At 38.6% G+C, this 19939-nt stretch overlaps 1 protein-coding gene across 1 annotated transcript in view; it reads left to right on the forward strand.

Annotated features, from left to right (window-relative positions):
• The window catches only part of FRAS1 (Fraser extracellular matrix complex subunit 1), a 541721-nt gene that overhangs the window by 10660 nt on the left and 511122 nt on the right, over window positions 1-19939 (forward strand). The window contains exons 3-4 of the mRNA XM_007950381.1: window positions 8467-8559; window positions 17871-18030. Of these exons, the coding sequence (XP_007948572.1) occupies window positions 8467-8559; window positions 17871-18030 (253 nt within the window). The remainder of the gene's footprint in view (window positions 1-8466; window positions 8560-17870; window positions 18031-19939) is intronic.

Raw genomic sequence — 19939 nt, forward strand, 5'->3', positions numbered from 1 at the left:
AGTCAGAAAATAGTCAGGAAAGGAGAGTTTCCTGAAAAAGTTTCTTTCAGTCATGTTGATGGCAATCAAGGGAGTGAGAAACATGATTAACATGATCCATTAGATTTGACAAGATAGAGGGCTTATGTGGCCATAGTTAGGTTAATATGTCAGTGGAATTGTTGTAGTGGAAGCTGTATTATGTAGGTTTAAGGAAAAATTGAGGAAAGGAAAACTAAGTAAAGTCCACTCTTTTAAGATACTTGGCTGAAAATGGGAGGGAAGAAATCGGACATTAGATTAGCTCATTAGATCTGTGAAATTTCTCTGAACCTCTCTATCCTTGGCCATTGAACATGGCTGTGTGATGCCATGGGACTTTGGGCTTATGCTTATTTTAGCCTGTTTTTTGCAACTGCCTGTTTATTTGTCAGCCTCTTCCTCCAGACTCTTTTGAGTGCATCATCAACCATAGTGAGTGGAATACAAAATGTGCTCAGTCAATATTTGTAGAATGCCCAAACAAAAGAAAGGAGAGGGTTTTGTTTTATTGTGATTTTGGTTTGAGTTGGGATTTGGTGTTTTTATTAGCATGTGAGAGACTCAATCACTTTTGGAGGGACAGGGGAATATGATTATGATTGTGGAGGAGGAATAGTGAGACAGAATGAATGAATTGGAAATACTAGTTTCTGGAGAAGACTAGAATATGGGATCTAGTGCAGGAAGATATTGGAGAAAGTAACTCATTCTCCAAGAATGAAAAACTGTATCTGGGTATGTTGTTGTTGTTGTTATTTGCCATCGAGTTGGCCCGGACTCATAGTGATCCCTCCTTGGGTTTCCGAGGCAGTATCACTACGGAAGTAGGAATGCCCAACCTTCCTTCCGAGGAGTGGCTGGTGGGTTTGAACTGCCAGCCTTCTGGTTAGCAGTCAAGTGTCTTAGGCACTATGCTACCAGAGCTCCTAGTATCTGGGTATAGAAACCAAAAACCAAAACTCATTTCTGTCAAGTTGATTTGACTCATAGAAACCCCTCCTTGGGTTTCCAAGGCTGTATCTCTACAGAAGTAGATTGCCCAATCTTCCTTCTGAGGAGTGGCTGGTGGGTTTGAATCACCAGCCTGCTGGATAGCAGTCAAATGCCTTAGGCACTATACCACCAGAGTACCCATATCTGGGTAGAGATATACTTAAATTTCTAGGTAAGAAAGGAGACAGGATACTTAGGGAAGATTTTAAGGTTCAGTTGAGAGCTAGAAGAAAGTAGTAAATATTAGGAGCTGTCATTCAGAGAAGGGCAATGACCAAAGACAAGGTAAAAAATTTGTGCATGGTGTTAAAAGCCTGCAGGAATAGAAGACAGTGGACTTATAAGAATACCAAGTTGCATGGTGGAATGATATTTTCAGCAGTGCTTACTAGCCAGGTACAAAAGAGGATAAGGCAAATTATGGGGTGGATCCAGGATTGGGATTTTTCCATGAAGAGAGTGAATAGAGATACAAGGAAGTTGTGGGTATTGGGGCTAATATGGAAAAGAAGGCCAGCTGGGGACTGAATAATTTCAAGGAAGAGAAGTGCTCAGTGATCTTTGAAGGAGCTGAGAAGATGAGTGCAAGTGAGGGTGAGAGGGATAAAGGCTAGGAGGTTGAGGTTTAGAGAGTTGAAGTTTCTGATACAGAGCAGTTTGACCATGACCATGGCTAGCTGAAGTAAAGTCGAAGTGAAAGTACTTAAATTGAGTTTGTCAAGACTGTTGGGATAGAATGATGGAACGATCACTTTCATGGACATTGATTTCATTCAGAATGACGTTTTGAGGGTAAGGTAGAAAAGAAACTGACACTTAGGTGCTAAGTCTTTACTAAACAAAAAAAAAATCAAATTCACTGCCTTAGAGTCAATTCCATCTCATAGCAACCCCTCCTCGGGTTTCTGAGGTGGTATCTCTACAGAAGTAGATTGCCCAGTCTTCCTTTACTGAGCATAAGGAAATGAGTGGCAAATTGGTGGATGTTGGTAATAAGGAAAAAGGACATAATCAGAGAGGGATAAACTTTAAAGGAATTGGTTCCTCATTTGTAAAAGGAGAAGGGTGGACCAGATAATTTGGCCATAAAAAAACTTTGAATTCCAATATCATGTAAAGGTACCACAGAGAATTTGGATTATTTATTTTAAATACTGAAATGGGATTATAGAATAGTAGAATTAGAAAAGACCATTAGAGTTCATTTAGTCAAAATTCATATTTTACAGGCAAAGAAACAGACTTTTAGTGGCTTTAATCACTTGCATAAAAACACAAAGCAATAGATGGCTATGTTAGTTATCTACTTTTTCTATAATAGCAATACCAAAAGTGGATGCTTTAATGAACAGAAATTTATTTTCTCACATTTTAGGAGGTTAGAATTCTGAATTTAAGGCTAGGAGAAGCATCTCTTTCTCTGTCTATTCTCGGGGAAAGTTCTTGTCTCTTTGTAGCTTCTATTCCTTGGCTCTTTGGTGATCCTCATGTAGCATAGCATCTGTTTCCCTCATCTCTGGTTGCTCAATCTGGTCTTTTATACCTCAAAAGAGATTAATTTAAGACACATCCTACATGCATCATATATCATTAACATAACAAAGAAACCAAAAGCAGTTATAACCACAGGTATAGAGGTTAAAATTTGCAACATTTATTTTTAGGGACACAATTCAACCCATAACAGTGGCCAAGCCATGACACTAATGTTAGGCATAAATGAGTGAGCACTTCCAATGTTGCATCCATTTGTTGAAATAGCTCAACTGTTATTCTGTCAGTTCTTGGAGACTTGTTTGTCACTAGTGCCTTCAGTGCTTGGACTTATTCCATTAGTTCTTGATTGTATTCTACCTCCTGAAATAGTTGAATGTCAACCAATTGTTTTTCATACAGTGACCCTGTATATTCCTTCCATCTTCTTTTGAGTTTTCCTGCTTCATTCAATATTTTGCCCATAGAATCCTTCAATATTGCAACTTGAGGCTTGAATTTCTTTCAGCTTGAGCAGTGCTGAGTGTGTTCTTTCCTTTTGGCTTTCTAACTCCACGCTTTGCACATTTCATTATAATACTTTACTTTGTCTTCTTGGGCCAACCTTTGAAATCTTCTGTTCAGCTCTTTTACTTCACCATTTCTTCCATTTACTTTTACGATTCCATGTTCAAGTGCAAGTTTCAGAGTCTCTTCTGACATCTATTTGGATCTTTTCTTTCATTTCTGTCTTTTTAACAATTTTTTACTTTCTTCACTTATGATGTCTTTGATGTCATCTTACAACTTGTGTATGGTGTTAGTGTTTAATATGTCAAATCTGTTCTCAAGGTGGCCTCTGAATTCAGGTGGGATGTACTCAAGGCTGTAATTTGCCTCTCATGGACTTGTTTTAATTTTCTTCTGCTTCAACTTGAACTTGTGTGTGAGGAGTTGTTGGTCTGTTCCACAGTTGGCACCTGGCCTTGGTCTGATTGATGATATTGAAATTCTCCATCATTTGTTTCCTCAGTAGTGGATTTGATTCCTGGGTGTTTCATCTGGTGAAGTCTACATGTATAGTCACTGTTAATGTTGTTGAAAAAAGATATTTGCAATGTATAAATTGTTTGTCTTACAAAATTCTATCATCTGATCTCCAGTGTCATTTTTATCATCAAAATGGTATTTTCCAGCTACCAATCCTTTTTCTTTGTTCCCAATTTCTGCATTCCAATCATCAGTAATTATCAATATATTTTGATTGCACGTTTGGCCAATTTCATACTGCAGAAGTTAGTGAAAATCTTCAATTTTTTCATTATTGGCTGGTGTATAAATTTGAATAATAGCCACATTAACTGATCATTCTTGTAGGTATATAGATATTATATCATCACTGACACCATTGTATATCAGTCTAGATCTTGAAATGTTATTTTTAATGATGAATGCAATGCTATTCCTCTTCAATTTGTCCTTCCTGGCATAGTAGACCATATATATATATATATTTTTTTTTTAATTAAAAATGTCCAATGACTGTCCATTTTAGCTCACTTATGCCTAGGATATCAATCTTTATGTATTCCATTTTATTTTTGACCACTTCCAGTTTTTCTAGATTCATACTTTGTACATTCACGTTCCATTTATTAATAGAAGTTTGCAGCTGTACTCATTTTGGAGTTGTGCTACATCAACAAATGAAGGTCCACTAAGCTTTATTCCATCCACGTGATTAAGGTTGATTCTATTTTGAGGAGGCATTTCTTTCCCAGTAGAATTTTGAGTGTCTTCCAACCTGAGGCTCTCATCATCTGGCACTATATCAAACAGTGTTCTTCTGCTGTTCATAAGGTTTTCACTGGCCAATTTTTTCAGAAGTAGATCACCAGGTTCTTCCAGTGTATCTTAGCCTGGAAGTTACACTGAAACCTGACCTCAATGGGTGATCCTACTGAGATCAGAAATATGAGTGGCATAGCTTCCAACATCACAGCAACATGCAAACCACCATAGTATGACAAACTGACAGATGAGTAGTATATAATATATAAGATGTATAGAATATATACTTATCTATCAGTTTGTTGTATTGTAGTGGCCTGTGTGTTGCTCTGAGGTGGAAAGTTATGCCACTGCTACTTCAGATACCAGCAGGGTCACCTATGGTGGACAGGTTTCAGCAGAGCTTCCAGACTAAGACAGATTCAGATGAAGGAAGGGACCATCCACTTCTCAAATAATTGACCAGTGAAAACTTTATGAATAGCAGTGAAATACTGTTTGATATACCACTGCAAAACTTTATGAATATTCCCTGAAACATAGTCTGATATAATACCAGAAGATGAACCCCTCACATCAGAGGGCACTCAAAATATGACTGAGGAAGAGCTGCCTCCTCAAAGTAGATAGAATAAAGGTTTTGGGACCTCCATTTGCTGATGTGGCATGATTCAAAATGGAAAGAAACAGCTGCAAACATCCACGTATAATCAGAACATGGAGTGTACTAAATATGAATCTAGTAAATGAGAAGATGTCAAAAATGAAATGGAACTCATGAAGATCAATATCCTAAGCATTAGTGGTCTGAAATGGACTGGTTTTGGCCATTTTGAATCATGCAACCATATGATCTACTGTGCTAGAATGACAAACTGAAGAGGAATGGCGTGGCATTCATCATCACAAAGAATATTTCAAGATCTATCCTGAAATACAGTGCTGTCAGTGATAGGATAATATCCATACACCTACAAACTACCAGTTAATATTACTATTATTCAAATTTATGCACCAACCACCAAAGCCAGGAGGAAATTGAAGATTTTTACCAAGTTCTACAACCTGAAATTGACCAAACATGTAATCAAGTCATATTGATTATTACTGGTGATTGAAATGTGAAAATTGGAAACAAAAAAGAATCACCAGTAGATGGAAATATGGCCTTGGTGATAGAAATGATGCTTGAGATCACATGTTAGAATTTTGCAAGAGCAATGACTTATTCATTGCAAACACCTTTTATCAACAACATAAATGGTGGGTATGCACATGGACCACACCAGAAGAAATACACCAGAATCAGATTGACTACATCTATGGAAAGAGGAGATGGAGAAGCTCAATATCTACAGCCAAAATGAGGCTAGGAGCTGACTTTGGAACAGACCATCAACTGCTCATATATGCAAGTTCAAGTTGACTTTGAAAACAATTAAGTCCACAGGAGCCAAACTATGACCTTGATTATATCCGTCCTGAATTTAGAGGCCATCTGAAGAATAGATTTGATGCATTGAACACCAATTCCAATACAGGAATTGTGGAATGACATCAAGAATATCATTCATGAAGAAAGCAAAAGGTCATTAAAAAGACAGGAAAGGAAGAAAAGACCAAAATGAATGTCAGAAGAGCCTCTGAAACTTGCTCTTAAATGGAGAGTAGCTAAAGCAAATGGAAGAAATGACAAGATAAAAGAGCTGAACAGATGATTTCAAAGAGGAGGTGAAGGGAAAGAATACCAGAATGATGTTTATTTGTGTTTTATTGACTATGCAAAGGCATTTGATTATATGGATCATTACAAATTATGGATAGAACTGAGAAAAATGGGAATTCCAGAACACTTAATTGTGCTCATTAGGAACCTGTACATGGAACAGGAAGCTGTCCTTCAAACAGAATGAAGGGACATTGCATGCTTTAAAATCAAGAAGGGTGTGGGTCAGGGTTGTTCATTTCACCATACTTACGCAATCTGTATGCTGAACAAATAATCCAAGAAGCTGGACTATATGAAGAAGAACATGGCATCATGTTTGGAGGAAGACTCATTAACAACCTATGATATGTAGACAACACAACCTTGCTTGCTGAAATTGAAGATGACTTAAAGCACTTACTGATGAAGATTAAAGATGACAGTCTGCAGTACGGATCACATCTCAACATAAAGAAAAAAATTCTCATAACTGGACCAATAAGCAGCATCATGATAAATGGAGAAAAGATGGAAGTTGTCAAAGATTTTATATTACTTTGATCCACAATCATCACCAGTGGAAGCACCAGTCAAGAAATCAAGCAACATATTACACTTGGCAAATCTGCTGTGAAAGACCTCTATGAAGAGTTAAGAAACTCAAAGATGTCTCTTTGAAGACTAGGGTGCACCTGACCTAATACAGGGTATTTTCAATTGCCTCATATGCATGTAAAAACTGGATAATAAATAAGGAAGACTGAAGAAAGGTTGATACTTTTGAGTTGTGGTGCTGGCGAAGAATACTGAAAGTACTGTGGACTGCCAGGAGTGCAATCAAATCTGTCCTGGAAGAAGTGCAACCAGAATGCTTCTTGGAAATGAGAATGGCCAGACTTTGTCTCACCTACTTTGATCGTTTTGTCAGAAGAGGCCATTCCCTAGAGAAGGATATCATGCTTGGTAAAGTGGTGGGTAGGTAAAAAAGGGGAAGGTCCTCAACAACATGGATAGACACAGTGGCTACAATCATGGCCTCAGGAATAGCAGGGATTGTGAGGATGGTGTGCATCCAGGAAGTATTTTGTTCTGCTGTATATAGGGTGGCTATGAATCAGAGCCCACTTGATGGCACCTAACAACAAAGACATATATATTATAATAAACTCTCACTACTGTCAAGTTGGATCTGACTCACAGTGACCTCTCCTTGGGTTTCCAAGGCAATATCACTATGGAAGTAGATTGCCCAATCTTCCTTCCGAGGAGTGGTTGGTGGGTTTGAACCGCCAGCCTTCTTGTTTAGCAGTCAAATACCTTAGGCACTATGCTACCAGAGCTCCTATTTTGTAACAGTTATATAAATTATGGTTATATAATATATAACATATGTAATACACAATTTATAACTTAATACCTGTAATGCATGATTATAAAATATTTTATTTACAGTGTATTTTTTTTTAACGTAAAAATGTGAGGAAATTTTGTTTTTTACACACTTATATATTTTATTTCACTGGCTGAATTCTTTCCAGATTTTGTCTGTGAAAATACCATGATTTCCTGACTAATGCAGTGTCACAATCACTTATTGTCTCTTCTGTCACACTTCTGGATTTTTAGAAGTCTTAAGCTATATATTTGAGGATCAAGATGAGTAACAGAGTCTAACGAATCACTAGGCCCAAAAGACAAACTTAGGCTCTTTGCTCAATATTTTTAATAATGCTTAGATAAACAGATTCTTCACAGTGGCAAATGGATGCATTGTTAACATGAAAACTCCCAATAAATTCTGGAGTATCAGGTGATGGCTATTCTTTTGTTAGTAACACATTTAGAGGAAACACAATTGAAATGATAGAAGCTTTGAGAAACAACCTAGATCTTTATTGGAGCCTAGGGATTCTACTCAGCTCAGCATGGTATATGTGATACTTCCACAATAATGCCATTTCCTGCTATAACTTTGTCCTTCAACCTCGGCCTCATGTGCCTTGCTACTCTGCTTCTCACATAAAAGTTTACCATGGGAACTTGAGTTCTCACTGCTGGCTACATCTGTCCTCTCTAGGATAACTGCAATACCTGCCAGCTATGTGACCACCCAATAGCAGGAAACATCACCTTCAGGGAAATACGGTTCTTCTCTTAACTTGACTGGTTTTCTTGTGTGAAACTTAGGTGGAGCATTTCTAGTGAATAAAATGCTTCATTTTATTATATGTAAAAAGACGTAAGCAATTTGCAAGTAAATTATTTTCACTAGATGATTCATTTTATCTCTGAGAGAAGTTCATCTTGACAGAGAGAATCTTTTTTGTTAGTTTATTCAGTTTATTCTTTCTTTAGTTGTCACTTGTGGAAATTTATGAGATTTAGTGCACCTAAGATGACTTGGGGTCTGATGAATCACTGTGACTCGTTGATTGCTGCTGCTTCTGCTGTTTTACACTAAGCTGTTTTCAAATGCCCAGGGAGAAGTACTTCAGATAGCCGCCAACCAATGCTGCCCTGAGTGTGTCTCCAGGACTCGTGGATCTTGCCCTCATGAAGGGAAAATCCATGCGGTAAGTGTTTTTTGACCCAAAGGTGCTTCTGTATCTGTACATCAGTGACAACGTAAAGCTGAATGTCAAACTGTGTTGAAGAGGAGTTTTCTTCTTTGGGTTGTGGAGGACCAGAAGCTTATTTGAGTTTCTGTGCAGTTAGGTTTCTTGAATAAAATTAAAACTGTTGTATTCATTCCATAGACCTTATTTCAATATTTGTAGATCGAATTCAGGGGCTCTGGTAGGGTGGTGCCTAAGGCAATTGACTGCTAACCAGAAGGCTGGCAGTTCAAACCCACCAGCTACTCCTCAGAAGGAAGTTTGGGCAATCTACTTCCGTAGTGATACCGCCTCAGAAATTCAAGGGGGGGTTGCTATGAGTCGGGTCCGACTCAACGGCACATAACAACAACAACAAGACTGAATTTATGTTCATATAACACCACGGAGATCAGAAGGGCAGAATTTGCACAGGAAGAAATGTAGGGAGGCAGGAATACATTGGCAAAAAGGACACAGGGAAAGGGTAAACACAGAGAGAAGTGGGAGGTGAGATGTTATACCATGGGGAATGTAACCAGTATCACAAAACAGAATGTGTATATAATTTGTTGAATGTAAAATGAATTTGCTTTTTTAAAATTACACAGAAATCACAATAATTTTTTTTTTTTTAAAAAGGCCTTTTGCAGCAGATTTGCCCAGTGCTACATAATAATCAATAAAATCTGGAAATATTAATGTTGAAGAATGTGTGATGCCGAATAATAAAAGTACCACCTTGCTTTTGTATTGTTGTTGTTATGTGCCATCAAGTCCTCCCGAACTCAAAGCAACCCCTCCTTGGGTTTCTGAGGCAGTGTCTCTATGGAAGTAGATTGCCCAACCTTCCTTCTGGGGAGTGGCTGGTGGGTTACTAATAGAAATAACCCTGAAGGTGTGAATAAAGGAGATATTATTATATATATGAGTTCCATGTTAAAGATGAGAAAATCAATTGACAAGAGGTTGAAATACTTGTCAAGGGTTATATTAATAGTAAGTTGTATAACTTGACCTAGAACTCTTTTCACTGGAGTTTCTAAACTGTAGGACTATTGACATTTTAGGCCTGACAGTTCTTTGTTGTGGAAGCTGTCCTGTGCATTGTAGGATGTTTAGCAGTATCCCTGGCCTCTACCCACAGATGCTAGTATCAACCCCTCACTAAGTTTTGACAGCCTATTAAATATATCTGTGCACATTGTCAGATGTCCTCCAGGGGCCAAAATCCCCCCTCCTTCCCTCTTTTAGAACTGCTAGAGTAGAAAGTCATCCTAGGGTTCTTTCATTGTGCTTTTTCCTTCTAGATCTTGTAGGATTAATTTAGAGATGTCAACTACTGATTAAAAAGTACCATTCCCAAGGTTTAAAATAGAAATTGTAAAAATAGAATGTATATAGTTCATCTGCAAAAAAAAAAAAAAAAAAAACCAACAAACTCACTGCCATTGAGTTGATTCTGACTCATAGCAACCCCCATTGGGTTTCGAACTCTGTAAATCTTTATGGAACTAGATTGCCCTATCTTCATTCTATGGAGCAGCTGGTGGGTTTGAATCTCTGGCCTTCTGATTAGCAGCCCAATGCCTTATCCACTAAGCCACCAGAGTTCATCTGCCCTCATACCTAAATGTTATTTTGAGGCAGCCGGTGAAGGTGAATGGGATGGAAAGAGGCTCTTTGCTTTAATCTTCATTTTCCACTTGATACAAAAATTTCCCCAATTGAGTGTCTCTGCCTATTCAGGAGAGAGCATAGATTAGCAAGACTTTTTATTTCCACTCTAGGCTGTAATTCAGTGTGCATCCTTGAAACTCAGTGAAAATACGTTTCCTTGTGGGACAGGATCATCTGACTCTTGCCACTGTTCTTAGTTATACAAGGAAACCACTCTTTCACTTTTGCACAATGTGTTGCTAAAAGACACCCAAGCAGGGTGTATGTTGGGAATGTCTTCATACCACTAGTCACCATTTGCTGCTTGATTCAGCCTGTGTATGGAGGGTGGTATAAACCTTAAATGCCACAGCACAAGATCCCCTATGAGATGGAAAGTGCTCTAGGGCAGATTGGTGGTGGAAATAATGATTAGAATAGGTGTGCATTCATGGTGAAAAACACCAAGCTGAACCTTGCAAGTGAAGGAATAACTAGAAGCAAAAATAAGGTCAGGATCTGTGAGAAAAAAAATATCTCAAATAAGAGATGGATCGAGGGACACGAGGAATCAGATCTTTGCATGGACTGCTTACCATTTGTACTCTTGTGTCATATTTGTATGTACATACAATCTCCTTATTGTAATTTAAGATATATAAGAAATTGGCAGTATTTTTTATACCTTTTAATAATCTTCTCTACCCTCACCTAACCTGGCACTTAGCAGTGAACATTTCCCAAAGTAGGTGCTCATAAATAATGATGAAGGAAAGATTCATAAAATTAGTATATCCCTTCTTCAGTGTCTCTATGTCCTTATCCCAAGGGTATGTTGGTAACTCCCTGAAGGGTTGGGCAGTTTTTGGGCCACAGATCTTCTACTGGGTTAGTTAAAAGTCCCCTCAGCCTTCTATGTTTTCTGCAAGAGTCAGAAAATACCTCAAGTGTCCTCCTTCTCCTCTCTCCCTGCTGTTCATCTCTTCTGCCATAATTTGTCATGTAGAAAGTTCTAGATAAGAACATGCCCATGCATTGTTCCTTCATATGAACTTTCAACATTTACTCCCTCAGAATATATTATAATTTTATTTCTTATACATGTTGTAACTGAAAGGAAGGCTGAAATTCAAGAATCATAGCTGAGGAAGGAAAAATTCTCTAGTGGTCTGCTTCTTCCAATGGAGTTGAATGATTGATTTTCTTTTTTGAGGTAAACTCTTCTAATTTTAGTTTTATAAATTAAAAATGACTATATTTCTTGACTTCCTGCCCTTTCCTCTTTCTGTTATCTCCCATAGATCTTTACCAAATTTGTCCCAGTATTATTCTGTCTTGAGTGGGTTAAATGCTTATCCAGCATTGCACTGAGTCTCACCTTGCCTCTTGCATCACTAGATTTTTCTCTGACTCTCGCAGCCTTTCTTATTTGAGCTTTCAACTTATTTAGGAAGCAGCTGCTGGGAACACTTTCCTTTCCTTTGAACAGTAGTCATCTTCTTTCTTTAGCCTGTGGCTTGGATCCCATAGTGCAGGTTATGGAGACTCTCCCAGTAGCTATGAAATAGCCTGGTGTTTTAAGGACTTTGGAATGGTGCTCTGAAGTGGAAACCTTTCCCTACGAGAGAGATTTAGAAGAAGCTTTAGGGTAGAGTGTGGAGTTCCAGCGGTGTAGTGGTTAAAGCATTTGGCTGCTAACCAAAAGGTTGGTAAACCAGATGCACCAGCCGCTGCATGGGAGAAAGATGAAGCAGTCTGTTTCTAAAAAGATTTGCAGCCCTGGAAACCCTATGGGGCAGTTCTACTCTGTCCTAAAGGCTTGCTATGTATTGGAATTGAGTTGATGGCAGAGGGTTTGGTTTTGGTTTAGGAGAGACTGGGTGTGGCAGAAAGAAAATCAGCTGGAGTGATAATGTGCTCAGAGAATAGGAATCAAACAAAGCATGGTCAGGCCTGAGTCAGTCCAGCCAGGGCTGCAAGAAGGCTCTCCTTTAATAAAACTGGTGAGCCACTTTAGAGGACCTTTTCTGCTTGCAGAGTAGGCAGCATCTTAAACAATTGATATTCTAAGTCAAGACAAATCTAGAGATCTTCCCTGGAGTGAGGAAACCACTTGAGGCTTTTGGCTAATGTCAGGTCTGTTTGAGAGTCTTGCATGAGCTAGGTTATTGTAGTGAGGATTTGGGGAATCATTTCGTCCATGACCTCTCCAAAACCATGTCTTCAAATTAACTTTTGGATCTGTGCCTAGCCTTACCAACCAGAAAGAAGAGACTTAAATGTGTTTTTCTTGAAGAATGTTGGAATGCGTTTTCCCATTCTTTCCCTACATGTTGGGAAGCAGAAAGGGGCATTAATTCCCGTTCTTTTTCTCTTCACTAATTTAATCCAGCACCAGATTGTGTCATGTTGGTGAAGATAGTGCTTGAAGGTTCACTGAAAAAGAAAGTGGCAGGTGGTAATGCCCAAATGCCCACATCTGATTTAATACAGAGGGGCAAGGGAGAGGCCTGTTCACTCCGACTGTCTGAGGTTAAAAGGAGAACTAATTTATGTGTGTGAGAGAAAAAATGAATATTGAATTCTACAAACTAATTCTTCCAGATAGTTAGTATTCTAGATCTATAGCTTCATAGCAGGAACAAATTATATGAAAGAATTCTTTTGTTCTGTCAATAAGCCAGGCAAATACTTTATGACCTTATCTTTCCTTTGGACTTATGTCAATAGTCAAACAGACTTGTGAGTGGAGTGTGCAAAATAGATTTAAGCTGTTGTCTGCAGAATTCACTTCTGCCCAGCATCAAAAAAATCTCATGTTTTCAAAAGGTATTCATAAGGTTAAAATGGCACAGCTACGACTAGATCTTGTGGGAGAATTGCTTTGTGTATCTATTATTATTTGATTTTACAGAGCTCTCTTTGATGCTACTGGTTTCTAAAAAAAAATAATAATAATATTTTTAAATGGGAATGGAGAGCACTGTGAAATTTAAAAAAAAAAAAAATCTGCATGGGTCAAACCCCTTGTTTTCTAGGCTAAGTAGTTGCCACTAGGTCAGCAAGCCAGGTAAGTGAGAGATATGAGAATCATTCTTCTCCATCACCCTGTGACTTTGTTATACCATCTGGAGTTCTTCTGTGGTTTTGACATTAAGCAATGAAGTCTCCATGCCAAATGTCCTCTGCTATTCCCATCATTCTCAAGCTTACTGTAAAAGGGAAACCTACTGCTTAATTTTTATGTCTCTTGGGTTCAATAATAGATTCATATCATCATAAAGCTCAAAGGTACCAGAAAGATTAACTAATACAGTCCTCTCATTTTACACATGATAAAACTTTGATGACTGGCAGGTTGTTGTTACAATTAATTTTTCTGGTCTTTGTCTGAAAGGTGATGTTTAAGAAACAACAGTTAGTGTTTCTTATTAGGAAAAAAGCAACTAAGCTCTTGTTTTAATGAAGTGAAATGTCAAGATGTTTAGAAGCTGTCTTTCAACTTTTAATAAAACAAAGAAGTTCATTTCATGTTGTTTTATATAGTCTTCAAATCTCACTTTTTTAAGATACATGAAAGACTTGTTAGATATTTTAAATAGTAATTTTTTTTCTGATAGCAAAAATAAAAATGTGTTTATTAGTGAAAAATTTGAAAATATAGAACAGTCTACAACAGGCAAAAAAATCACTAGTAGCCCCAATATTCTGAGAACCACTGTTACTGTACTCTCAGTTTATTAGGAGGGAGTGGGTGGCAATGGAGATAGATAAATAACATAATTGATACGTATTTTTTACATCATTGGAATTATACTATGTGTATAGTTTTATCTTTCATACACATACACACACACACATACGTATATGTATAGAACATGGATAACACTATATTGGAATATATGTATATATATAATATTATATTGCCAATTTTTCCTAGCATACTTTTGGAGACCATTAATTTTTTTTTTTAATTGTGATTTGGGTGAAAGTTTACAGAGAAATTTTATTTTCCATCCAGCAGTTCACATACACTTTGTCTTACGATATGGACTGCAATTTCCCACAATGAAACAGCTTTCTTCCCACTTCCTCGTCATAGTTACCTTTTCCCTGTGTCCTTCCCTCGTGTGTACTCCTGCCCCCCAGAGCTGTCTCCCTGTGCATACTCAGTCCTTCTAATCTCCAATGACTGATATCTCTAAGGAGTGTATCCACCTAATATGAATGTTCAGCTCATATGCCTGTCTTTTGTTTGGCTGGAAGCTACAGGAGTGGGTTCAATTCCAGACCTGAAAGGCAGCTAGGAGCCATAGTCTCAGGAGTTCCATTAGGCTCTATCAGACCAGCAAACCTGGTCCTTTTTTTTTTTTTTAATGATTTTGAGTTTTGTTCCACATTGTTCTCCCACTGTATAGTGGTAGCCGGGCACCATCTAGTTCTTCCAGTCTCATAGTCATGTAGGCTGAGGATCGCATGATGTACCAGTCCCTTGGGTGAATTGTTTCCATGTGTCTTTGGTTCTCTTCATTCCTCTTTGCCCTGGACGAGGAGAGACCCATCACTGCATCTAGATGTCCACTTGCAAGTGTTTAAGATCCTAGTCACTACTCACCAAAGTAGGAGGTAGAACAATGTATTTGTGTAGTATGTTATGCCAGTTGAGCTTGATGTCCCCTGTGACCATGGTCCCGAGCCCACAGGTTGAACTACTCCCTCCCTCTGGGTAGCTGGCTGTGGCCAAGAAGTTACTACAACCTTGTCCTTTGTCAGTTCTACTATACACCTGAAAATTCTTTTTATTATTTTTTTATTGTGATTTGGGTGAAGATTTACACAGCAAATTCACTTTCCATACAGAAGTTCATATATACTTTGTCTCATGTCATTGACCACAGTTTACCATAATGCAACAGCTCCCTTCCCACTTCCTCCCCATAGTTACCTCTTCCCAGTGTCCATCCTTCCATATACTCCTGCCCCCTGAGCTGGCTCCCTGTGCATAAGCAGCCCTTCTTTCTCCCATGATTGTTCTCTCTAAGGACTATATCTACTTGAGGTAAATGTTCAACTCATATGCCTGTCTTTTGTTTGGCTGGAAATCACAGGTATGGGCTCAGTTACACTTAGAAATTCTTACAGTACATACAAATACACTTGTAGAAATATTGTCTGCCAACCCTGTACATAGTTATGGGTACACTTCCTCCTGCATGTTGTTGTTGTTGTTATGTGCATAGACATACCTATTAGTTTAGCCTATCCACTCATCTATCCACCTGTGTATCAATGTTTGCCATCATTGACAACACAGTACTGTCTGTGCAGAAGGGTTCATCTTTGTTGTCTGTCCCTCTATGCACCTCTCTATGTCTTCCTCTTCCTCAGTGCCACTGTGTTGATCACTCACATTTGGTACATTGCCCTTCCCTTTACCCATGGAGAACATGATTTTTAATGATATGATGTTCATTCCCTATCATTAGGCATTTGAGTTGCTTCCAACTTTCACTAAAATATTTTCAGTTTCACTATAAATAATAATGAGATGTGATTCCTGGTGCTAAAGGCTTTTTGTGGATTGTTGATCATTTTATTCAGATAACGTCTTAAAAGTAAAGTTAGTAGTTCAAAGCATCTAAAGATTTTGATTATTGAGGCTTGGGAAATCTGCTGTCAATTCAATTTTAAATTTTCCACGGCTAATATATAAATATATTTATCATTATCAGGAATATAACTGATAATGTGCCCTCTTTTCATGTGATATGTTTCCTGCATGAGTATCCACCACCCCCAGGGTCCAGAGTGAGGGACAGCTTTGTCGATCGGAACACTATTTCATTGCAACTTCACCGAAACTAAACTAAGAATTTTAAATCTTTCCATATTCAATATTAAAAAAAAAAAAGTGTATCCAGTTTTCATTTTAATTAATATTTCTTTGCATGGAATAAAATTGAACATTCTATAAACTGATTACCAATTTCTCAATTGGGATATTTGCCTTTTTCTTATTGTTTATAGCTGCTTTTATATTAGAGTGTAGTTCTAATTGTTAAAATTCTTAAGTGTTTTAATCAGTTTGTCATTTGCCTTTCAATTTTGTTTATAATGCATTTTGACAGACTTTTAAATCTGTAACTCATGAGACCTGTCCATTTTTTTTTTTTAAATAATTTCTCCCTTGTCTTGATGCTTTGGCCTTTCTAGCATAAAAGTCAATTGCCCCCTGTCTTTTATAAGCCAATGGTTTGTGGACTTGCTCATTTATATGCTGTCCTAAATTGGAAATTTTCAGTATAATAATAGCAGAAATAAAAATGGATGAGAAAGGACATGACCTTTATTTCCATTCCTGGTGCTCACAGTCAACACCAAAGTGTGGAAAGGAAGAAGAATGTCATGAAACTGCAGTGGAAAGAGAGGAGAGAATGGAACACCTCCTAGGGCCAAGCCCCTTGCTGGGTTCTTGACTCCTTTGCACACTACCTCATTTAACCCAGTGAAGGAGATGTTGTCATAATTATTTTATAAATAAAAAGCTGGAATTTAGAAAGATTAAATCACCTACTCATAGTCCCAAAGCCAAGAAGGGCCTAGCTAGGATCTGATGTGTGTATGTGTGTGTGTGTGCGTGTGCTGAGTAAATCCTTGGTTCCTTCAACTCAGTGTGGATCTGACTCACAGTAACCCCTCCTTGGGTTTCCGAGGCAGTATCACTACAGAAGTAGATTGCTCAACCTTCTGAGGAGTGGCTGGTGGCTTTGAACCACCAGCCTTCTAGTTAGCAGTCACATGCCTTAGGCACTATGCTACCAGAGTTCCTAGCAATCGCTATATTAGTAGCTTTTTATAGTCAGGGTTCACTTCCTATATAGACTCCCCATCACATCTGAGAACGGCTGATTTAGATACCTTTGATTCTCTAAACTGTATGGTAAGTTGCATGGTAATCCCAGACATGAATCTATTTGGTCACTGACTCAATACAAGTGTTGAGTCCATTGTATCACAGCATGAAATAGATTAGGAACACTGTGCATGTGTTAGATGAGCATTCTCATGGGCAATTACGTGGCTCTGATTTGCGGGAGAACTGGTTGGAGCAGGTGCCTCCTGCTGGCTTGGCTATCACACTTCAGCCAGGACCATGAGATCACTGGAACTGGAGAGAAAGAAAGAAGGGAGAAGTGAGAATGCATGTGAGCATGAATTTGAGAGTTAATCAGATTAAAAAGAAAGGAAACAAGATTAGAGTGTGTGGTATTTAAAACTATATATTCATTATAAAGAATATAGTATATATGTGTGTGGATTTTACTTTGGGCTTTATAATTTTTTTTAAATTATGAGCTAGGCATAATTTTTATTGTCTTTTTTGTATTTTCCTAAAATTCCCAAATATAAAATCTTAGCCATAAAGGAAAGAAAAGGAAAGTGAATTGTTTTTAACTGATCTGTGATTCAGAATATTCAAAACCTTCAGAACCTTGCAACATTCCCTTTCCTGAGTAGCCATTTGAGCTCCATGTTTAGTTTGTGTAAAAAAGTATTGTTTCTGTTTGGCTGATTGAAAGTCTGTTTTCTGGGTCTAACTTTTATTTTCATCTTCTTTTCCCAACACATAGCATGGGACAGAGTGGGCCTCTTCACCATGTAGTGTGTGCTCTTGCACTCATGGAGAAGTCCGATGCACCCCCCAGCCATGTCCATCACTGTCATGTGGACACCAGGAGCGAGAATTCATTCCTGAGGGAAGCTGCTGCCCAGTCTGTGTGGGCCTTGGGAGTGAGTATAAGCTGCTAGTGAAAGAGTTTGTAACAGTTCTTTGCCTTTGAAGGTCACATAGTGACACCCCAACCCTTCTTTTCTCTTTCTTGCTCAATGTGGCTCCAACATCCCTAACCCCATTCTTTATCAGATCCAAGGTATAGCCATGTGCTTGGCAGGAAGCAGTGTTTCCGAGAGTGAGGTTGGAACAAACCTTTAACTCTATTCCAACCTTGGGATTTTGTGAATCTTTAGTTTATTTATTCTGTCTTGGCCAGATGTATCCCTCTGCATTCAGAGTGCCCAAGTGGGAAAGGGATGAGGAAAAGATCTTTTGATGTGATTCCGTGAGACCAAGGTAGTTCCTCCTGCCCTCTTGGCGGAGAGAAGAATGAACATGTCAGCTCTCCATGCAGGAAAGCACAAATGGTCAAGTGCTTGGCTACTAGCCAAACGGTTGGTGATTCAAACCTACACAGAGGCTCCTTGGAAGCCAGGCCTGGAGATCTGCTCCTGAAAGGTCACAACCTTGAAAACCCTTTGGAGCAGTTCTACTCTGAAATGCATGGGACCACAATGAGTTGGAATTGACTGTAGGGCAACTGACAACAACAAGCACAACCATTCTGCTGGCTTCTCGTTGAGATGGCTTCTCACATTTCCCTAAGACACACAGAGTGGAGAGTAAGTCTTTCATTTGTCTTCATTGCATCCTTGCTGAGATTATATTGCCTGCATACCAAGGTATCAAGCTTTTGTTCAGCAAGCCAGGGGCAGACTTTCAGGCTCCCTCCTTGGAGACCACTGTCAGTTGATTTACCCTTTTTGTTACATTTTAAGGCTGTATGTCCCCTTCCCTTTTTATAACTAAATGAGACATACTTTATGATACATAGAATTTATTGCCATCTTGAGTTAGGCTCTCTCCTGATTATAATAGCTAGAATTTTTCTTTCATGAAATAGTACCTGGAAGCTGCACTTTAGTCTTGCCTTTTACCTTAAAAAAAAAAGAATAAAAACCCTAGTTTTTATTTTTTCTCGCCTCAATCCCCATTTGTTCCATTCTGGCAATCTTTTACCATAGAGAACCATTCCAGAGTTTAAAAAAGTACATGCTTATACTTGCCCTAAGCGTTTCAGATGTCACCCATCAAAAAGAACTGATAGCTGCTTCGGGCCAAATAACCTTGCAAATGAAAATAAATGGTCAAAACAACAGAGTTGATAGAGATGGAGTAGAGAAAAGGATATCTGACTTTGGAAGGTTCTTTCTTACATCTTGAGTCTTCTTCATTGGAGTTCCATGAGTGAGACATGCTGGAAGCAGTTTTCCTGGAAAGAGTGGGGGATCAGCTAAGGTCAGCTACAGAACTCATGGGGCCCTGTGCAAAATGAAAAGTTTGGGGTCCCTGAAGTTCCTGGGTGGTACAAGTGGTTAACATGCTTGGGTGCTAACCAAAAGGTTGGAGGCTCAAGTCCATCCACATGTACCTTGGAAGGCCTAGTGAGCTACTTCACAAAGATTAGCCACGAATATCCTATGGAGTACAGTTCAACTCTGAAACACATGGGGTTGCTATGAGTCAGACCTGACTGAAGGGCAATGGTTTTTTCCAAAAAGCAGGAAAAAAGTGTTTTTTTCCATGGTCTCTTGACTTACCATACATACATTCTCCCTGTCCTTGAGCCTCCCAGTATGTGGAGAACTGCAGGGCTCACTAGGCAGGACAGGAGAACAGGTGGCTGATGACCCATCCAAAGCCAAGCTAAGCCAGTTGGCGTAGAGTCAATTTTAACTCGTGTGTTGGACAATAGAACTGCTCTGTAGGGTTTTCTGTATTAGCAGTTCTGGTAGCACAGTGCCTAAAACATCTGACTGCTACCCAAAATATTGGTGGTTCAAACCCACCAGCTACTTCGTGGAA

The sequence above is a fragment of the Orycteropus afer genome, unplaced genomic scaffold, assembly GCF_000298275.1.
Source record: "Orycteropus afer afer isolate SDZICR_OR568_19922 unplaced genomic scaffold, OryAfe1.0 scaffold00270, whole genome shotgun sequence".
Lineage (NCBI taxonomy): Eukaryota > Metazoa > Chordata > Mammalia > Tubulidentata > Orycteropodidae > Orycteropus > Orycteropus afer.